We start from the raw sequence: 19,852 nt of genomic DNA on the forward strand, positions 1-19,852 counted from the left end.
CATACAAATAAAATGAAAGATGTTGTGTCCACTGAAAACTAAAAAATAAATATTAAAAAATTCTCTCTCGGGGGCTAGGGATGTGGCTCAAGCGGTAGTGCGCTCGCCTGGCATGTGTGCGGACCAGGTTCGATCCTCAGCACCACATACAAACAAAGATGTTGTGTCCGCCAATAACTAAAAAATAATAAATATTTAAAAATTAAAAAATAAATAAAATAAAAAATTCTCTCTCTCTCTCTCTCTTAAAAAAATAGCAATTAGGGGTTGGAATTGTGGCTCAGTGGTAGAGCACTTGCCTAGCACACATGAGGCACTGAGTTCAATCCTCAGCACCACACAAAAATGAAATAAAGATATTGTGTGTCCACCTACAACTAAATATAATATTAAAAGCCATTAGACCATGTAGATCTTATCTATATCCTGAGTCCATAAACCACTGTGAAAAGATCTTTTTGAGACACTTGAGTAGATATTAGATGGCATTAAGACATTTCTTTTCTCTGGGTGTGATCATGGCCTTGTATTTCCATCTTTAAACGTTATCTATTAAAGATGCAGGTGGAAGAATTTAGAGCAGAAATAACATGAGGTCTGGAATATACTTTAAAATACTATAGTGGAAAAAAAAAGGAGGGGAAGACAGATAAAATGGACAAGAGAAAGTAACAGTTACCTGGGAGATGGGTACAGTAAGTTCACTATACGATTCTCTTGGTGTCAAACTTCCACCCAATTTTTTTTTTTTCTGTCGTGCTGGGGATTGAACCCAGGGCCTTGTGCTTGTGCATGTGATTCAAGCACTCTACCAACTGAGCTGTATCCCCAGCCCCCAATATATATATATATATATATATATATATATATATATATATATATATATATATTTTTTTTTTTTTTTTTTTTTTTAAATTACAGCCTCCATTTATAGAAAACTCTAGAGAAATTCAAACCAATCCATGGGGACAGAAAGCCAAATTAGGGGCCTGGGATGGGGGTAGAGGTAGGGAAAATGACAGAAGTTCCTGAGGAAACTTTTGTGGGAGTTGAAATATGTTTATTATTTTGATTTAGTTGGTGGCTTCACGCTTGTACACTTGAAACACTAGTTTTCTTCATTGCTTACACCTCAGTAAAGTTGAAAATAAACAATACGTGTGTGCATGCACAACAAACTACTAAATCAGTAGCAGCTTGCAAAGGTATGTATATAATAAATGCCTTTATTTTTTATTTTTAATTTTTTAGTTGTCAATAGACTTTTTTTTTTTTTAATGTGGTGCTGAAAATCAAACCCAGGGCCTAGCACAGCAAGCACTCTACCACAGAGCCCCAGCCCCAGCCCTAATAAGTGCCTTTAAAAATCCAGTTTTGTGGGTTGGAGTTGTAGCTCAGTGGTGGAGTGCTTGCCTAGCATGTGTGAGGCCCTGGTTTGATTCTCAGCACTGCATATAAAAAATAAATAAAATAAAGGTCCATCTGCAACTAAAACACACACACACACATATATATATGATATATATTTATTTATTTTCCAGTCTTGTGGGGGTGGAGATGTAGTCCCATGGCACAGCACTTGCCTAGTGTGCACAGGGCCCTGCGTTCCATCCCCAGCACAGCAATAACAACAAAAAGTAATTAAATTTAAAAACACAACATTTTTTTTAATCCAGTATTGGGGGCTGGGGATGTAGCTCAGTGGTAGAGTGCTTGCCTAGCTTGTGTGAGGCCCTAGGCTCAATCCTCAGTATCATAAAAATAAATAGATAAAATTAAAATCCAGTATTGAAGCAGGGCACGGTGGTGCAAGCTTACACCCAGAAACTCAGGAGACTCACAAGTTCAAGGCCTGACTCAGCAATTTAACAAAGCTGTCAGTAACTTACCAAGACCCTGTTTCAAAAAAAAAATAAAAATAAAAAGGGCTGGGGATTTATCTCAGTGGTAAAGTGCTCCTGGGTTCAATCCCTGTTGGGTGCAGAGCAGGCTGAACTGTGTTGTCTGCAGGGCAGGCTGAACAGATGTTGGCTGCAAGATAGCCCACGCACTCAAACCCCCCTCTATCTGGTCCTTTATCACCTGTTTGCCTCAAGTCTGAACATTCAACCCTGTTTAAGGCTGAACACTTAACCCCCCCTTGGGCCAACAAGGCAGCTTGCAGACCCAGAGGCCCCATTAGATTTGGGCTATAAAAACTCCCTCCTGCCAGGCCCCCTCTCTCTGGCTCTCTCTCTCTTGCTCTTTATCTTTCTTACGCGCGCTCTGTCTCTCTCTTGCTCTTGCTCTCTCCCTGTTCATCTCTTCTCTTTTCTCTCTCTCTCTTTCCTTCTTTCCTTTCTCTTTGTTGCACTGCTGCAATAAAGATCTTTTGGTTGCTCTGAGTGTTGTGGTCACTTTCCTTTCAATCCCCAGTGCCAAAAAAAAAAAAAAAAAAAAGTCAAATATTGGTGGCCAATAAGTTATGGTGCATTATACTAATATCTTAGAACAGTGTTTCCATTAGAACTTTCTGCCAGGATGAGTTATTTGTCCTGTACCTGTAATCCAACCCAATAAACTAGCCACACATGTGCCTGCTGAGCACTTGAAATGTAGCTAGTACAACTCAGGAACTGAATTTGTAATGTAGTTAATTCTAACTAATTTAAATTTACAAGTGATGCTGTTATTGGATAGCACAGCTTTACAACTAAAAGCTAACAACAACAACAACAACAACAACAAAGCAGGCTCTTTGTTTAGGGGGAAGTATATTTGACATCCACTGAGCCCTACTTGGAACAAGTACTATTTGCTACCTGATGGGAGTCATCTCTTGAAATCACCTCAACAGATGAGAAAACTGAGGCTCAGAGGAGAGTTTAGGTAACTCGTGGTGACTACAGCAGTGAGGACCAGCTGAGCTAGAACCCTAGATGGGGCCCTGTCCTGCTCACCTGACACCCCAAACCCAGCCCTCCAACTCCTCTGCAGGATCTCACTCACCTCCAGCTCCACCATTGCCTGCTACCTTTTCCTGATCTTCTCATCGATAGCGTTCACAATTTTCTGAAGTCTGGTATCATCCACAAAGCCATCACCATTCTGGGCACAGAGGGGAAAGACTCAGATATGTCTCCCTCCCCCAGGCTCCCAGCCCCACCCTCCTTCCCTGTGCAGGCCTCTTGTTCAGAATCACCTTCTTGGAATGGACCAGTTTCCCTTCCACAAACACTTCAAACTCCCCTGTAGCCTGGGCTACCTCCTCGTCCTGGGAAGGAATGTTGGGATGGGGAAAGGCTGAGCGCTCCCCTCCAAGCCCTGGAGGGTGGGAAGCGCTGACGACCCCACTCCCCAGCCCATCAACACACTTACAAAGTGCAGGAGATTTGGAAATTGCTGCTCCAGACTCTTCTTCAGTAGTATATACTGAGGAAAGGAGATGAGATCGTAGGGTCACAGGGTTATGGGGTCACAGGAAGGGCAACCAACTCCTCCCGGTTTTCATGTCCCACTCTCTCCCCACCTCCAAGGCCAAACTACTCACCCGAAAGCTATAGCTTCAGAGGCCACTAGAAGCCGAAGGCAGTGAGTGGGAGGGAGGCAGAGAGAGAGTGGGGGAGGGGGAAACACACATCAGTACTTCCCAAGGTTCCCCAGGAATGCCTGAGTCAGATCACCTCCTCCCCTTGCTCAGAACCCTCCCCTGAACCATCTCACTCAGGGGAAGGGACCACAGTCTGCCCCTTGGCCCAGAAGTTGCATTATGACCTGTCCTGTCATCCATCCCTCTGCCCCATCTCCTCCCCCTCTGTCCTACATTATTCACCCCGTTCTGCCCAGAGGCCCCCTAGCTGGTCTTCTGACACCAGGGCACCCACTGTGGTTCTCTCTGCAGAATGCTCCTCTAGTGCCCAGCTGGCTCCTTCTCTTCCCCTCCTTCAGGTCTTTACTCATATCAGCTTCTCAGTGAGGCCTTCCTGACCAGGCCAGCTGAAACAGCAACCCCCAAACCAGACATGGTGATGCACACCTGTAATCCCAGCAGCTTGGGAGGCTGAGGCAGGAGGATTGCAAGTTCAAAGCCAGCCTCAGTAACTTAGCCAGGCCCTAAGCAACTCAGGGAGACCTGTTCCTAAATAAAATACAAAAAAGGACTGGGGATGTGGCTCAGTGGTGAAGTGCCCCTGGGTTCAATTCCTTGTAACCACCACCACCACAACAACACTGCAACACCAAAGATGCCTTTTATCCATAGCACTGGTCCCCTTGTGGGACCTATTTATGGTTTATTGTCTCCTCTCCACCCCCGCATGCCAGCAGCACCAAGACAGGGACCCTGGTCTTGTTCGCTCCTGTATCCCTGACGGTACAAACCACGTCTGAGGCATGGTAAGTACCTAAGAAATTGGTTGTTGGATGAGTGAATTAATGAACCCATGGAGTCAGAGAAACCTGTAGAGAGGAGAAGATGGGGCGAGAAGAGCACAGGAGACGAAGGAACCAGTGGAGCTGGGGAAGAGGAAAGGCACACGTCACAGGAAAAAGAGCCACAGCGAGTTGGGAGAGAGAAGGAGAGCTGGAGAGACACGGGGCAGAGACAAGAAGAGTAGAGAGACAGGGAAAGACAGGGTGCAAAGAGGCCTCGGGGCAGAAGCCGCACCGGGATCAGAACGGAAGACTGTCTGAGCTGCATTCAGCCCTGGGCCCCAGAGGAGGTCAAGGAAAGTCATTACTGTTATTTTTGTTCTAACTGTTGATTCAAAGAGAGGCTTAGGCCTCCGCACAGCCTCCAGCCTCCTCCAGCCCCCTCCAGACTTCGCACCGGCTGCTCCGGCGACTTTGACTACCCCTCCCCCACGCTACACTTGCCGTCGCCTCCTCCTAAGTGTGGAGTGTCAGCTCAAGAGTCACCTCTTGAAAAGGGGTGTTCCTGAACGCGCAGTCCTAAAGTGCGCTAACCCCTTGTCCTCCCTCAGGGAGCTCATTTCCATGCACCCTGGCTTTGGGCTGCACCACCAGACCTCGCGCTAAAGGAGCAGAACGAGTCCCGATGCTCAGCACCGTATTCCCAGCACGGACCTGGCACGCGGCAGGCAGAGCGCTGGGAAGTGAGTGATAAAGGAAAGAGAGGCAAGAAGAAGCCACGAGGCAGAAATCACACGAATGAATGAATGAATGAATGAATGAATGAATGAATGTGAACGGATGAAGCTCAGAGCCCGAGCAGGAGTTTGAACCCGCCCCAAACAGGAGGATGGGCGGGGCTAAGCCCACTGCGGGGTGAGGGGGGGGGGCTCTGTATACTTTGAGGCTCCACCTGACTCCTCCTCCTCGCCCAGCCCGGGAGCTCCACCCCCACAGCCCCAGAGCCTCCCCGACCCAGCCCTGCGTGGGGAGGAAGGCAGGTGTGGGCAGGCGCGTCCCTCACCAGTAGGTCACTCGAATCAAGATCTTGTTCTCCATTTGGAAGTTCTCATTGGTGGAGGCGACTGCGTTAGTAGAAATGGAGATGGACAGCCGGCTGGTCCCCGGGATGGGTCCAGAAGTGGGGGGATCCGTTGACTGGGTGGCTGCTAGGTCTTCCTTCGCAGTGGATCTCTGTACGTTAAAGGCCAAAGGAGTGGGCGCGGGAAAGGGTCCCCGGACGGACCCTGCGAGGCTGCTGAAGGATGGGAAGTGCTTTGGGCCCGGCGTGGGCGCAGGAGTCTCGGCAGGAGACTCTAGAGCAGGTTCTGCGGGCGGATCCAAATGTAGGGCTGGGGTCGCGGGCGATTCCTTAGCCGGAACCGCGGCAGGGATCGGGGCCCGGACCCAGGACGGTGCTGTGGCTGGAGCTGGGGTTGGGGCTGGGGCTGGGAACCGGACCGGAGTTGGGGTCCAGACCCAGGCTGGTGCTGGGGGTGGAGTTGGGGTTGGGGCTGGGTTCGGGACCGGAGTCCGGGTCGGGACCCTGGCTGAGTTCGGGACCGGAGCCCGGGTCGGGATCCTGGCTGGGGCTGGGGTCGGGGCCTGAGTCCGGGTCGGGACCGGGGCTGGGGCTGCAGCTGGGGTCGGGACCCGGGCTGGGGCTGGAGCTGAAGCTGAGGTCGGAGCTGAGAACCGGACCGGAGCCTGGGTCCGAACTGGGTTCGGTGCCCGGGACTGGATGGAGGTTCGGACTGGGATCGCGGCCCGGATCGGGGCCTGGGTTCCAACCGGAGTCGGGATCTGGACAGGAGTCGACATCCGGACTGGGTTCGGGGTTCGGGTTGGGGTTGGGGCGAGAGTCGAAGCCCCGACCAGGGTGGAGGGCCGGGTTGGGGAGGGGGCTGGGGCCCCCGCCCGGTTGTTCATGGGGACGGTGTGGGACCCGGGTAACCCGGGTCCTGAGTCCCGCCCCACCCCGCTTCCTTGGGCGAAGAGAGCATCTCCGCACCAGGGTTCTAAAATGAGAGGTGCCCACAAGGAGGCACTGTTACACCGTGTTCCACTCGGGCGGAGGTTCTACAGACCTAGGCCTGGGGTATGGGGCGACCTCCAGCTCTCCCACCCCTTGGGTGGCCACCGTCAGGGTAAGAAACCAGTACATTCCGCAGCTGCTGTTGACATTCCTGTGTTCGGCATAGGTTTACTGAGAGTGCCTGTTCTGTGCTGGGTGATTCTAGGGACAGAGGAGGGATCAGGAAAGCCCTGGTCCCTGTCCATCAGAGTGGCAGCCCAGGTGCAACCAGTCTGCAGCCATCAGAGAGGGCTTCCGAGGAAAAAGCAACAACTGGGAGCGCTGAAGAAAACTGGTGAAAACCACCACGCAGAATTATCATTACATAGGACTAAATCTATGCATCGCCCAGGCTGATGAGTAGCAGAGGCAGGATTTAAACCCAAGCTGGTGGCTCCAGGGTCCTGTGGCCTCCCCACTCTGAGAAGGACTCTCCCTGCGCACTGTTCAGGGTGAGGATTTGTCTATCTTGTTCAGTCCCCAACTCCTAGATCAAGGCCCAGTATGCAGGAGGTGCTCAATAAATGTGGAACTAATGAAAGACACAAGGAATAGGAGTTAAGGAGGTAAAGCTGGAAGCAGAGGGGAATCCTGGCTTGTTCTAGGAGCGGACAGTGGCTCACAGGGCTGAAGCCTGGGCACCACGGGGAGCAGAGAGCAGTGGCCACTGAGGACATGGAGGCCTGGGAGGCTTTTTAGCTAATACATGGTGCAGTAAGTGATTAACCTTGTCCAAAGAGAGGTCTGGCCTTGCCCTTGGCTCCTAGGAATGATCTCTAAGCCCTTGGAATGTCCTTCCTAAGAACATTGTGTAGTTAAGCTGGAGCCTTGGACCAAACCAGTCTGTGCTAACAGTGTGACTAATGGTGGGGTCTTGGGCCACACTGTCACCTCAACCTTGGGAAGTGCTGGCAACTCCTAAGGTCAGCCACTTGGACTGTCGACCACACCTACTTGACTAAGCCCCTATAAAAACTGTAGACCCTAAAGCTCCAGGCGCACCCCACTGGCTAGCAACGCACATGCTCATCTCACTGTCTCCTGGGGAAGTCATGCCAACTGTGACTCCTCAGCCAGGACACCCAGACGCTCATAGTAGGGACTCCCCTGGACTCTGCCCCTTTTCTTTGGATGACTTTAATCCCTATGCTTCCTCTGTGATGCACCACGACTGACCCAGAGGGTCAATCCTTCCATCGGATTATCAATCCTGAGGGTGATTTGGGGCCCTGAACTTGGCAGCCACACCCCCGCACGCTCTTCACAAAGTTTGCACATGTCTGCAAGTGCACAATCTTTTATAATATGTAATTCTGCAATTCAAATATATATAACATTTTTATTTAGAAATAGTTTAACACAAGAAATTGGATTAGTAGGACACAAAATTCCTGTGTAATTCCCATTTTCTACAATAGTAATACTTTGTGGACCCACGATACATGGTTGGAACCAAGATATTGACACTAGTACAATATGGTTAGGTTGGGACTTGCTTCAGATTCATGGAAGGGTTCTGAGGAGAGGAGAGGCATGACCTGCCCAACCTCCAGATGCTAAAATTTGGGTCTCAAAAAACCAGGAAAGACACTTAATTTTGTTTGACGCCAGGTGAGTCTCTACCCTTCATTGGCCTTCAGTTTCCCCTCCGTGAAGCTATTTTTCCTCATAGCATAAGAGAGAGTTAACATTAATTGAGCATTTGTTAAAGTCCAGGCTCTGTTATAAAACCTTGCACTTGTTCATTAATCCACCCAACTTTATGAAGCAGATTCTATTTTCCCACTTTACAGATAAAGAAATAAAGGCACAAAGAAGTGGCTCATCCTAGCAAGTGGCAGAACCAAGATCTGAGCCCATGCACTCATATCTGTACACATGTAGGCTTTTTCAAGCGTACAAACACCATTAGGAGTGTCATTAATTGTCTTAGGACATTCCCCAAATTAGGGAAGATCACCCCCTTTCTTTTTTTTTTTAAAGAGAGAGAGAGAGAGAGATAATTTTTTAATATTTATTTTTTAGTTTTTGGCGGACACAACATCTTTCTTTGTATGTGGTGCTGAGGATCGAACCCGGGCCGCACGCATGCCAGGCAAGCGTGCTACCGCTTGAGCTACATCCCCAGCCCAGATCACCCCCTTTCTACTAGTCATATATATATATATATATATATATATATATATATATATATATATATATATATATATGCCAGGAGCTGCCCTGGATGCAGACGCCTTTAAGTCCTGATGCACCGGGTTCTGAACAATTATTGGGTTCAGTCTGACACGACTAGCCCTTTCGGCTAGTTTTGACTTAGATCTGTTCCATCTCTTTTGGAGGGAAATTTCAGGACATGAGAAACAGGGACAAGTCAAAGTATTAGCACTTTCCTTTTATTCCCACCAGAACACTGGCGGTGACACTAGCATTGCCAGGCCAGCTCCTACGGTTTGCCAAGGACTGGGTTCTTACCTGTCTTAGAGGGATCCCCGACTGCTAGCTTGGTTTTTGGAGTTTAGGGTTTTTTTGTTTTGTTGTTTGTTTTGTTTGTTTTCAGTAAAGGGCATCTGTACCAACAATCTAGATGGCTTTCCCTCCCAAGGGGAAGGTGTTCAGTGTTAGAGACTGAGGGCAAAAATACCCCCTTCTCCATCCATGTCCTTCTCCCCTCAAGAAGTGGAATCCATTTCCCCACCCCTGGCCTTGTGACTGGCTTTGATTGATGGGACACAGGTGAAGTGAAGATGTTCAGCAGAGTCCACTTTCTCTCTTAGACCCCTGTCTTGGCCAGGAGAACAAACCAGAGCCAGCCTGCCAGAGGATGAGAGCCCCCCCCCCCCAGGCTCAAATTCCTGGGGCCCTCCCACATCAGCCCAGCCCAGAGCTGGAAGCCCAGTCAACCTGTAGCCTCTGGAGTAGTGTTTCATGCCACTGAGTTCATGCAGCAGTATCCATAGCAACAGATAATGGGACAATTAGCCATACTTTTGTTTTAAACATTTTGTTGCTAAACATAACACAGATTTGTTAGAGTCTGTAAACAAGTCAAAATAACACCTGGCATTTAGCCAGGGGAATGTTAGATTTCGTAAACAAGTCTGGATGGTGCCTGGCAAAATGCCAGAGGGAGTGGTTTGAGAAGTAACAAAAGCGAGCCATTAAGTGTAGAGATTCCTTATTGGTTGACTGATGTATCTAGTTTATGCTAATTAGATAAGCTCTGTGGAATGTATAAATACTGCTCCTGTCCTGCAATAAACGGCTCCCACTCCTGCTGTATCAACTACACAAGTTGTTCGTCACCACCCCCCCACACCCCCACCCCCCCCTTATTTTGCTGCAGCTGGACTGCAGCACAGATTGGAATAGTCAGATTTTGTGAACTGCATAAAACAATAGCTGAGTTTGACTGTGCCCCACCACCACCCAAAAAAATCATGTTAATTGCGATGTAAGTTTCTCTGGTTTGGATGGGTGTCCTCCAGAGGTCCATATGTTAAAAGAACTGGTCCCCAGGTAGCCTGGTAGGGAGATGGTAGGGACCTTAAGAGGTGGGGCCTAGTGGGAGGTCCTCAGATCACTGGGGGTGTGCCCTCGAAGGGGATGGTGGAACCTCGGGTCTGACGGTCTCTGCTTCCTAGCTTGTGATGTGAGCAGTTGATTCTGTATAAGGCTGCCATGATGTGCCACCCTCACCACTAGCCTCAAATTACACCACACTGGGGACCAATGAAACTTTAGAGGAGAAACCACTTCCAAACCATAGCAAGTGCTCCTGATCAACAGCTCCAATCAGACCCCCTCTGCCAACACTCCTGTATCAGTCAGTTTTGTGTCACTATAATGAAATACCTGACAGGGGCTACTTAGGAAGCAAAGGGAGGTTCATTTTGGTTCATGGTTTTAGAGGTTCAAGATTAAGATTTTTAATTCATTTATTTATTTTTTAAATTAAGTCCAGAGAATTCAGCTTATACAACTGCTTTTTAAACCAGAAGAAAGGGGAAGAAAAACGCGTGTGTACTCTTAGTTACATCATTTCCTCTGCCAGTGCTCTGCTGTCTGGCATGGATTTGCATTCCTGTCTTACTTGCCTCCAACCTGAAAAACTTCTTCAGCATTTCTTATAAGGCAGCTCTGTTGGTCTGCCTGCCTGGCACAGTGCTCATTTCTAGTAACGAACCCTAACTTGGGGTGGTACCCTCTCCCACGTACTCCATGGGATTTGGGCAGGCCAGCTTGATGTCCTTTCACACAGCAAGGAGATGACAAGCCTGATTAATCAGAGTAAGTCAGGCTGCTTAGCAACTTGTTCAGTGATGGCCTTATGACAAGCCAGGACCTATGGAGGTGTATCTACCTATGAAGGCAATTCAGGAGTAAAGAGAGCCACTGGAGTAGGGCGTGCTGGCACATGCCAGTAATCCCAGCGACTCTGGGAGGCTAAGGCAGCAAGATCACAAGTTTGAGGGAAGCCTCCGCAACTTATCGGGACTCTGTCTCAAAATTAAAAAAAAAAAAAAAAAAAAGCAGCTCTGTCATTGTAGCTCAGTGGGAAAGCATCCCTGGGTTCAATCCCCAGTACCTGTCCCCTGACACACACACACATACATAAAGAGCCAATTGGAAAAGACACTGAGCTGGAGTCTAGCCCCACTTGAAGCTACCACTGGATTATTTATTTTTTATGAACTGTTAATTTGAATTGCTTGGCCAAAAGTGGCATCCTAACATAGTAAGCTACAATTTAATTTGATGTGCAGAGTGTACCTACCACTGTGACAAGTAGTTGAGTCTTAGCCAATCACAAGTAGCCAACTATTCAAATGTTCAAATAAGACAGACACTTAGCTGTAACCAGTGTCTGTCTGTCTACCTCACTTCTTGTTTCTGTCTATCACTTCCTTAGGATAAATTATAACCTGCAGTGTGGCTCAGTGACATAAGCCTGTAATCTGGGCTCAGGAGGCTGAGGCAGGAGGATTGCAAGTTCAAAGCCAGCCTCAGCAATTTAGAAAGATGCTAAGTAATTCAGAAAGACCTGGTCTCTAAATAAAATAAAATAAAGGGCTGGGGATGTGGCTCAGTGGTTAAGCACCCCTGGGTTCAATCCCTGGTACCAAACAAACAAAAAAGTTACAACCTGCCTAAGTGGTGGAAGGGAATTTTCTGAACCATTTTTGATAAAGACTGCTACCTAATTCAGTCACAAATAAATCCAGTAAAGATCTATAAAATCAGATTTGTTGTAATTTTGTGTTTTAACAATGTTATTTTAAAAATTTAAATCAATTTGTGTGGTTTCTGATTTCTGCAACACAAAGAATTCCATTATTCTCAAAGAGAGTCAAATCTCTCCTCCCCTCAGTTCTAACACCAAACATAAAGCACTCAGCCTGAGACATTTGATCAAAATAAGAGCCTTTATAGACATTTCTAGAAAGATGGGGAGAGAAAAATAATAGGATATAAATAACCATTATGTACAACTGCCAACAGTCATGTTCTCCCAGCCGCTCCTTCCAACATGCACTCCAAAATGTCTGGGGCAGAGATTGGCCACAAGCAAGCAAGTATCAACATCCGGGCTCTGTCTCCAGGCGCTGATGGAGAAGGGGCAGTTCAGGCCTAGAAAAGGAAAGGAGTAAGAAGCATCAGAAGGGCTGCCCCTCCGCCACCCCCTTCCCAGAAGCAGCTCTGGCTGAGCATCTCCACTGTGACCTCTTGAGCCCATGGGCCTTCCAAGGAAGTGGCCAGGAACCCAAACGACAGCAAGAGGAATGCAAAACAGAATTAAGTCAGAACTGAACGGCAGGCTTAGAGACCTTGCAGAAGCTCTGTCCTTGTTTCACAGACAGAATTAACAAGAACTAGAGAAAAATCAGGGCTGCCTTTCCCAGCGTGTGGACAGTGGGGACAAAGGGCATAGCTACCTCCCGAGCATAGATCGAAGGAGCAGATATGACATAAATTGATCGAGAGTCTCCATCTTCGGGGTGATTCCAATCTACTGACGAACTGTAGGAGGAAGGAAAGACCAAATCCCTCTAAATTGTTTCCCCCGCCAATCAAGGACAGGAACCCGCGGTCAACTAGGGGGAATTCTGGAACTACCCAATCCGAAGAGGGCTAAAGGGGTACGAGCCAATCAGGAAAATGCACCAAAGACTCAGACCAATTGCACGGTGGGGATGGATGCACGCAACCAATAGCGACAAAGCATCCTTCGGCGGCCCTCACCTGGGGCCGTCCCCCGAGCCCTCCGGCGTCCTCAGGTTGTTGAGTGCATCGGGTAGCGCGTGGACCGATGGCTCCGGGGATCCCGCCAGCAAGCGAGACCCAGTATCCCGACCAGGGCCACGGCGGCGCACGTGGATCAGTAAGAGTGCAGCGCCAGCCAAGCCCGCGGCCACCAGCAGTCCCAAAGCTGGCGGCAGAAGGAAGCGCTGCGGGTCCGATTGCCTCAGGCTGGGTCGGGCCGCTACACCCTCGTCAGCGCCGTCAGGGTGAACCGGGAACTCGCAGCGCGCGCCCATGTAGCCCGGCGCGCAGGCGCAGACGAGGCCGGAGAAGTGGGCGTAGCAGCGGCCGCCGTGAGCGCAGGGGCGCGCGGCGCAAGGGTCCGCGCGCTCGCGGCAGTCGCGGCCACCAAAGCCCAGCGCACAAGAGCAGCGGCGCGCGCCGCCGCCCTCCACACACGTGCCGCCGTTGGCGCAGGCGCGGCCCGCGCAGTCGTCCAGGTCGTGCTCGCAGCGCGGACCCGCGAAGCCGGCGCGGCAGCGGCAGCGCAGGGAGTGTCCCAGGTCCAGACAGAGCCCGCCTGCGGGGAAGGGGGCGTCAGCGGCGCAGCCCGCCCGCCCAGTTTCTCTGCTCCATGTCGCCGCCCTGGGTGCCCCATTCCCTAACGCGAAGGCCAGACTGGGTTTGCCGGGGAAGCCAGCGCGCTTCGATTCTACAGGCCGAAGTCCTGGACTCACGCAGCCTCACCCTTTAGCCCTCGGGGTCTCCCCCTTTCTCACCTCGACTCATACTAACCGGAAGCACCTGGCCTGGGCCGCGCCTTCCGCCTGGACTGCCCTTCCTCTTTTCCTTCCCGCGTGGAAAACCCTTCCCAACTCTTCCTCCATCCCAGCCCCATCACTGTGCCCTGTGCTCCCTTCCCATAGCCCTGACCTCTCTGGGCTAGGCAGAGGGTGAGGGGCTCAGGCAGCCACTGGCAGAGCCCAAGAGATGGCCTGGACACTGCTGTGGCCAGAGTGAACACACATTATTTTGGATATAATCATTCCATTAAGAGTGTGCCAGGCACACTTCATGCCAGGCGCTTTACATTCATGATCTCTTTTAATCCTTTAACGCGGATCAGGTCTGTCCCTTTTCAGAATCTTCCTGTGGCGGCTCCACCTCAGGGTAAAAGCAAGAGTCTCCCTTCCTGCTGCCCAGAAGGTCCCACAGGATCTACTACTATCACCTGCCTGGCCTCAGTCTCTCACCACTGTTCTCTGCTCACTGTTCCAACCCCACTGGCCTCCCTGCTGGTCCGCGACAGGACAGACACATTCCTGCCACATCAGCTCCAAGTGGGGTGAGGAATGTTTCCCTGCTGTAATCTGCAGTGCCTAGATTGAGGCCTGACAATTAAATATTTATGAGATAGGGACTATCTCCTTGCCCATTTTACAGAACACACTGGCTGGGCAAAGGGAGTAGCCCAAACACTGGGGCTACCGAATAGACAGGATTCTCACCCAGGACCATCTGAGCCATCCAGGGACCTCCCGCACCCATGTCCATCCCCTGCCATTCTGGCCTCGCAGCCTTACCATTCTGGCATGGCTGCAGGCTGCACCGGTCCACCCTCTTCTCACAGTTGGAACCTTGGAAACCAGGTGGGCAGTGGCAGACATAGGCAGAATCGGGGTCTGCACCCCCAACACACAAGCCACCATTGAAGCAGGGTCCATCTGCACAGGTCACCCCGCTCACTTCACACCGCAAGCCGTAGAACCCGCGGGGGCAGGCACACTCGAAGGACCCGGGTGTCTCCTGGCAGGGGCAAGAGGGCTTTGAACAGGAGGGTTCTCGAGGCAAAACCCCATCCCCCTCCCGAGTCTTAACCATTGGGGCTGCTCTTTGTCCTGCCCCAAGCCCCAGTATTCAGAGTCCTTGCCTGGGAATCCTCCCCAGACAGTCCCTTGCCCACTCTGTCACCCTGCGCACTCATTCCCACAGCTATAGCTTTGCCCCCACCCAATGCTGCCCTCTGCTCTGCCTTCCGGAATCCATCCGCGTGCACAAACAGTACTTTGAGGTCCTAGCTCTAAGCCCACCTCCTCCATGAGGGCTGCTCCCCATCTATTCCTGGGTGATGCCCCTAACTTGAACAGAGTGCCTCTCCCCCACCCAGGGTGGCAGTGGCTCTAAGTTGCCCAAGTACAGACACCAAGCTCATTCCCACTTTTGTGCCTTTGCTTCCTCCATGACACTCACTTGGCCACCCCTCAGCCAAACCATGCTTCTCAAGCGCTAGCCCAGGAAGCCTCTGACCTCTTCACCTCCTTCTTCCAGGAGCCCCGGACCTCCACGCCGTGGCCCCACACACTCCTCCTTCCCACTCCCACCTTTCGGTACCTCCGCTCAGTCTTTGCTCCTTGATCCCATCTCCATCACCTACTTCAAGGCCCCAGTGCAGGCTGGACGCCTCCAGGAAGCCCTCCTTGATGGCTACTTCCAAACCTCCTCCCCAGGTTGGTGTCTCATGTAGCCCCAGAGAGGGGTCTCAGGAACTCCCAGGGTAAAGTTCTAATCAGGGGGAGGTGGGAGAGGGGGTACTGACGCTACAGCTTCCCCCGTTGGCACACGGGTTCCCGTCACAGGGCCCAGGCCCAGTCGCAAGGCATCCAGCAGTGGCAGACGATGGGCCCCTAGGGCTGAGGCAGCTGCTGGTCGAGACAGGGACGGTGCAGAGGGGCCCAGTCCAGCCCTCCAGGCATCGGCATTCATCTGGCCGCTCACAGAAGCCATGCTCTGGGCTGCAGCCTGCCCGACATGCTGGGTGGAGAGGCAGAGAAGAGGAATACCCATGTTGGAGAAGGTCAAGGGCAAGAGGATGGGAAGCAGAGATTGTAAGTGCTTCCCATGCACTACCCTGTCGCATCCTTATGACAGACAACCCTCCCAGTTTACAGACAGGGAAACTGAGGCCCAGAGAGGTGAGCTGGGCTGCACACCCAGAAGTGGGGTGAAGAGTGAGGATTGGCACCCAGGCTGCTGGCCTTGGCTCTGTACTGCCAAGTCTGAGCTTGGAGAGGAGAATGAGGATGGGGATCTGGGATTGGGAGGGACCCCTGGCCTTTCAGGGAAGGTGGGAAGGTGTTGGGTGAGGGAAGGTTTGGGCAGATCTAGGTTATCTGGTAGCCTAGGGACCTTGCTAGTGCTTTGAAACTTGGGGAAAGGTCTGAGGGACCCCAGGGTCGAGGTTAGGGATCCCAAGCTTTAAAAAGCAGTGAGGGGCCGGGATGTATCTCAGTGATAAAGCACTGGCTCAGCATGTAAGCAGGCCGGGTCCTACCCCCACTGAGTTCTGCCTGGAATCTTAGGGAAGGAGGAGGGAAGATTCTGGGGGGAAGTGGGGGCGCTGGAGGAAGAGGTGATTGGGAGACGTTTCTAACGCTCCTGGGTGGAACTAGGGAGCGTCCCAGAATTAGAAGAGCGTTGGAGTCCCAACCTCAGGAAAGGGGTGGGTACGGGTTAGGGGAGGAAATGGGGCACCAACTCTGGAAACGCGTGTGGAATTCCTACTTAGGACAACAAGGGTACCGGGAAGAGGGAAGGGGACTGGAGTCCCCAGGCAGGGCTGGAGGGATGTCTTGCGTCCTGAGTTTCCCCACAGGTGGTAGGTGGATGGTGACAGGGGGCTGAGGACCAGGAATGGAGCTAGAAAGGGGCCCAGGGTCCCCGGCTCCCTTAAGGAAGTAGTTGGGTTGCGGAAGGATATCGGAACCCGCTAGTGAAGCAAGGGGGAGTCGGTGTCCCCGGGCACTGAATGGGGTTGACTCACTCGGGGCTTCGCACTCGTCCTCGAACGGCTCGCAGGGGCGCAGTCCCGGGCCGCACCGCGAGGGGGCGCTGCGCGAGCGACACTGGCGCGCGCACGCGGCCCCGACGGCGGGCGGCTCGCAGCGCGCGCGGTAGGAGAAGCGCAGCTCCCAGGCGCCTGCGCGCTGCACGTCCCGGGCCCAAGGGCCACCAGCCGCCAGGCGCCGCCGGCCGGCCACGCGCGCCAGCAGGCTCCAGGCGGGCCCTGCGGGAGAAGCGAGGAGCTGGAGTGGGCGCGACCCGACCCCGGCCACACTCTGTGTATTAAGCTAGTGACGAAACCGCTAACATGTCTAACGTGGTGACAAACACTCCAATTACTAGACCACCAGTTTACCCAGATTGCCCACGACCTTGGGATGCGGAAGAGTGCCACTTCTCCGGAGCGAGGGTGTCACACTCCAACACTGTGCCCCAGGAACTTTCTATTTCGAAACGGTGACAGAACCCCACAGTGGGTCTTCATAGCCACAGTTTCCAGCCAGGGTAAGATCACTCCATATTTTGAAACCCAGTATTCCCCCTGCGGAGGCTGCCGCGCCCCAGGGGGCTCCCCAGGACCATTATGTGGACAAGGTGATGGAGCTTCTCGTAGAGGAGCCAGAGGTGACTCCCGTTGCATCCTGGGTTCTTGGAATCAGGTTGTGACAGAGCAAGGCTGTGAAGTGCTAGGTCCTGCTCTGGTGGCTTCAGTTCCAAGACAGCTTCCTCCCATTTGCCTGATACTGATGCAGGATGCCTTGTCCAAATTTTTCAAAGAGCTGGGTGCAGTGGCACGTGGTTCCAGCTCTGGGGAGGGTGAGGCGGGAGGATCACTTGAGCCCAGGAGTTTGAGACCAACCTGGGCAACATGGTGAGATGCATCTCAAGGTCGGGGGGTGGGGGGGGAGACAGCTTTTGGGTTAGAGACACAGCTCAGGGATAAGAGCATATGCTTAGCACACAAGAGATGCTGGGTTTGATCACCAATGCCAAGGGGCACCTTGAGACAGAAGTGTTTTGGATTTTGGAATATTTGCATCTACATAACGAGATATCTTGGGACAAGGACTCAAGTGTGAACATGGAATATGTTTATGATATATATATATCATACAGCCTGAAAGTAATTTTATACAATATTTTTAGTGCACCTGCTTTATATATATATATATATATATATATATATATATATATATATATATATATATATATATATATATTTAATTTTGAGACAAGTTCTCACTAAATTGCTTAGAGCCTCGTTAGGCAGCTGAGGCTGGCTTTGAATTTGTGATTCTCCTGCCTCAGCCTCCCGAGCTGCTGGGATTACAGGCCTGCACCACCAGCGTGCACCTGCATTTTTTTTTTAGTGCACCCGCATTTTAGTGCACCGCATGAGGCCAAACGTGGAATTTTACACCCATGACATCATGTCAGCTCTCCAAAAGGATTTATTTTAGGGGCTGGGGGGATCGCTCAGTGGGTGGAGTGCTTGCCTGGCAAGTGGGAAACTGGCTTCCAAGCCCAGTCCTGGGGAAAAAACAGTTTTGGATTTTGGAGCATTTCTGATTTCTGATTTTTGGATTAGGAATGCCCAACCTGTACTAAGATGATGGACTCCAGTCCAGTACCAGGACATTTCTATCCTTGAGATGCCCAGAGCCCTGGAGCTGTTACCCACAGCACTGCTCCCCAGGAGCAGGACATCATGGTCTCAGGAACTTTCCACCTTACAGACTGCCTCACATCACTATCCTGGATCCCACATCCATGCCCCCACCACAGCCCCAAGGACAAACACACTCACCTCCAACCTGCTGCCCCAGCTCCTCTCGCCAGGTTTCGATGATGAGGGAGAAGGTGCCCTGTTGGTGGTAGAAAGGGAGGAAGACAGAAAGTTCAGAGCAGGTAATCAGAGAAGGCAAGTCCAGACGTGGAGAGTGGTGGCCAATTTCAGGGACAATTCCCAGAAGGATCAGCTCGAGAAGGAACGATATGGTCAGCTCTCCTTGCTAACCAGTGTACAGCAAGGACTTAATTCAAGATACCTAGTTGAGTCCCGCAAAAGGGGTTCACTGAAGTATCAGAATGACCCCACTTTACAGCTAAGGAAATAGACTGGAAAAAGGAATGTCGTTTACCCCAATGGTCTAGAATTTAAATCCTGGAGAATTAATAGGTGTCCCCAAGACAGAGCATGGAAGCATCCCTAAGTGCAAGGAGATTTGGAGACAAAGATGAGGATCCTGGATTTTAGGCAACTCCAAGGAACAAAAGCAGGGCTCTATGAATTTAGGGTTTTCAGAAGATGGGTTTGGGGTTCTTGGAATTTGGGGTCCCCAGCCTGTAGAGCTGGAGTCAGAACATTTGGACTCCCCAGAGGGCAAGTTGGAATCAGAACATTTAGGGAGCCCAGTGAGTAGGGTTGAGAAGCCTGGAAATGTAGTTTCCCAGAATGATGGTAGTTACTTGTCTGGAAATTTGCTGCTCTGGGGAGGCAGTTAGGGTCTTGAAAGTTGGACGACAGAAGAGGGTCAAGGCTTGGGTGGCATGATCAGGCCCAGCACCGGGAGTAGCCCAGGGCGGGGGCTCACCGGCCAGGCATCTCGGAAGGGCACGCGCAAGAGGCCCTCGGGCAGCGGCACGTCAGTGGCAGGCGCTCCAGGCTGCTCAGTGTAGACGGGTCCGCGAGCGCTGAGCGCCGCGCCCAGGGCGCACGGGGCCTCGGCGGCCTCGTCGGAGACCCCTGGCTTCAGGCAGACCCTGAAAAAGAGGCGGCAGGAGCCCCGGGCGCTGCAGGGGGATCGCGGGGTCCCTGGGCCTGGTCCCGGTCCGAAGGAGTGGATCTGCAGTTCGAAGACACCGGCAGGCTGTGCCTGGGGTGGAAGGGGCGGAAAGGGGCACTGGGTGAGGCGACCGCGGGGAATCAGGCATCTGTCGTCCCGCGTCCCCTCCCAAGACCAGTGGGCCGCCCCGTCCAGCCCCATTTATCCCTGTTCATTGTATCTCCGCTGCTGTGTTCTGACCTGGGGAAGGCAAAAGAGCGCCAGGATCACCGACAGGACCCGGGACATCCGCAGAGAGACCATGGCCTTTCCAGGATCCTGGGAGTCGCAGCTGCTGGTTCCTGGAGCTTTATAACGGAGAGGACGGCCCCGCCCCTTCAGGCAGCCGCCTGGCTCCGGGGATCCAGGGGAAGAGGCGGCCGGGGAAGGGGCGCAGAGCGCGAGCAACTTCAGGATTGCGATGTGTGATGGGCGCGGCGATGCAGTGTGTTTGTGGGCGTGATTTTGAGTGTGGTCGGGG

The 19,852-nt window shown here is 51.9% G+C and overlaps 2 protein-coding genes and 1 non-coding gene across 3 annotated transcripts; all 3 read right to left on the bottom strand.

The window, feature by feature from the left end:
• Positions 1-3,004: 3,004 nt before the first annotated feature.
• Positions 3,005-3,611, bottom strand: LOC114097308 (uncharacterized). Its single transcript, XR_011705365.1, has 3 exons — positions 3,530-3,611; positions 3,358-3,411; positions 3,005-3,087 (listed from the first exon to the last, which is right to left on the bottom strand). It is a non-coding gene; the product is annotated as an uncharacterized protein (transcript).
• Positions 3,612-5,409: 1,798 nt separating this feature from the next.
• On the bottom strand, positions 5,410-6,318 carry Selenov (selenoprotein V). Its single transcript, XM_071604178.1, has one exon. The coding sequence runs from the start codon at positions 6,316-6,318 to the stop codon at positions 5,410-5,412; it is 909 nt and encodes a 302-aa protein (XP_071460279.1).
• A 5,610-nt stretch (positions 6,319-11,928) lies between these two features.
• Dll3 (delta like canonical Notch ligand 3) lies at positions 11,929-19,635 on the bottom strand. The gene is made up of 9 exons (XM_027941517.2): positions 19,573-19,635; positions 19,141-19,422; positions 18,354-18,411; positions 16,527-16,769; positions 15,303-15,517; positions 14,290-14,512; positions 12,707-13,286; positions 12,400-12,484; positions 11,929-12,094 (listed from the first exon to the last, which is right to left on the bottom strand). The coding sequence occupies exons 1-9, from the start codon at positions 19,633-19,635 to the stop codon at positions 12,089-12,091; spliced, it is 1,755 nt and encodes a 584-aa protein (XP_027797318.2). The 3' UTR covers positions 11,929-12,088.
• Between the last annotated feature and the right edge of the window lie 217 nt (positions 19,636-19,852).

The sequence above is a fragment of the Marmota flaviventris genome, chromosome 18 (genome assembly GCF_047511675.1).
Source record: "Marmota flaviventris isolate mMarFla1 chromosome 18, mMarFla1.hap1, whole genome shotgun sequence".
NCBI classification, from domain to species: domain Eukaryota; kingdom Metazoa; phylum Chordata; class Mammalia; order Rodentia; family Sciuridae; genus Marmota; species Marmota flaviventris.

What these genes read in the sequence shown, in the direction of transcription:
- Selenov (XM_071604178.1), bottom strand. Translation starts at nt 6,318, where the DNA reads ATGAACAACCGGGCGGGGGCCCCAGCCCCCTCCCCAACCCGGCCCTCC.
- Dll3 (XM_027941517.2), bottom strand. Translation starts at nt 19,635, where the DNA reads ATGGTCTCTCTGCGGATGTCCCGGGTCCTGTCGGTGATCCTGGCGCTC. An exon ending in CGCTCTTTTGCCTTCCCCAG is followed by an intron (nt 19,423 to 19,572) that starts GTCAGAACACAG and finishes CTTCCACCCCAG; the next exon opens with GCACAGCCTGCCGGTGTCTT. An exon ending in CCAACGGGGGAAGCTGTAGC is followed by an intron (nt 14,513 to 15,302) that starts GTCAGTACCCCC and finishes TGCCCCTGCCAG; the next exon opens with GAGACACCCGGGTCCTTCGA.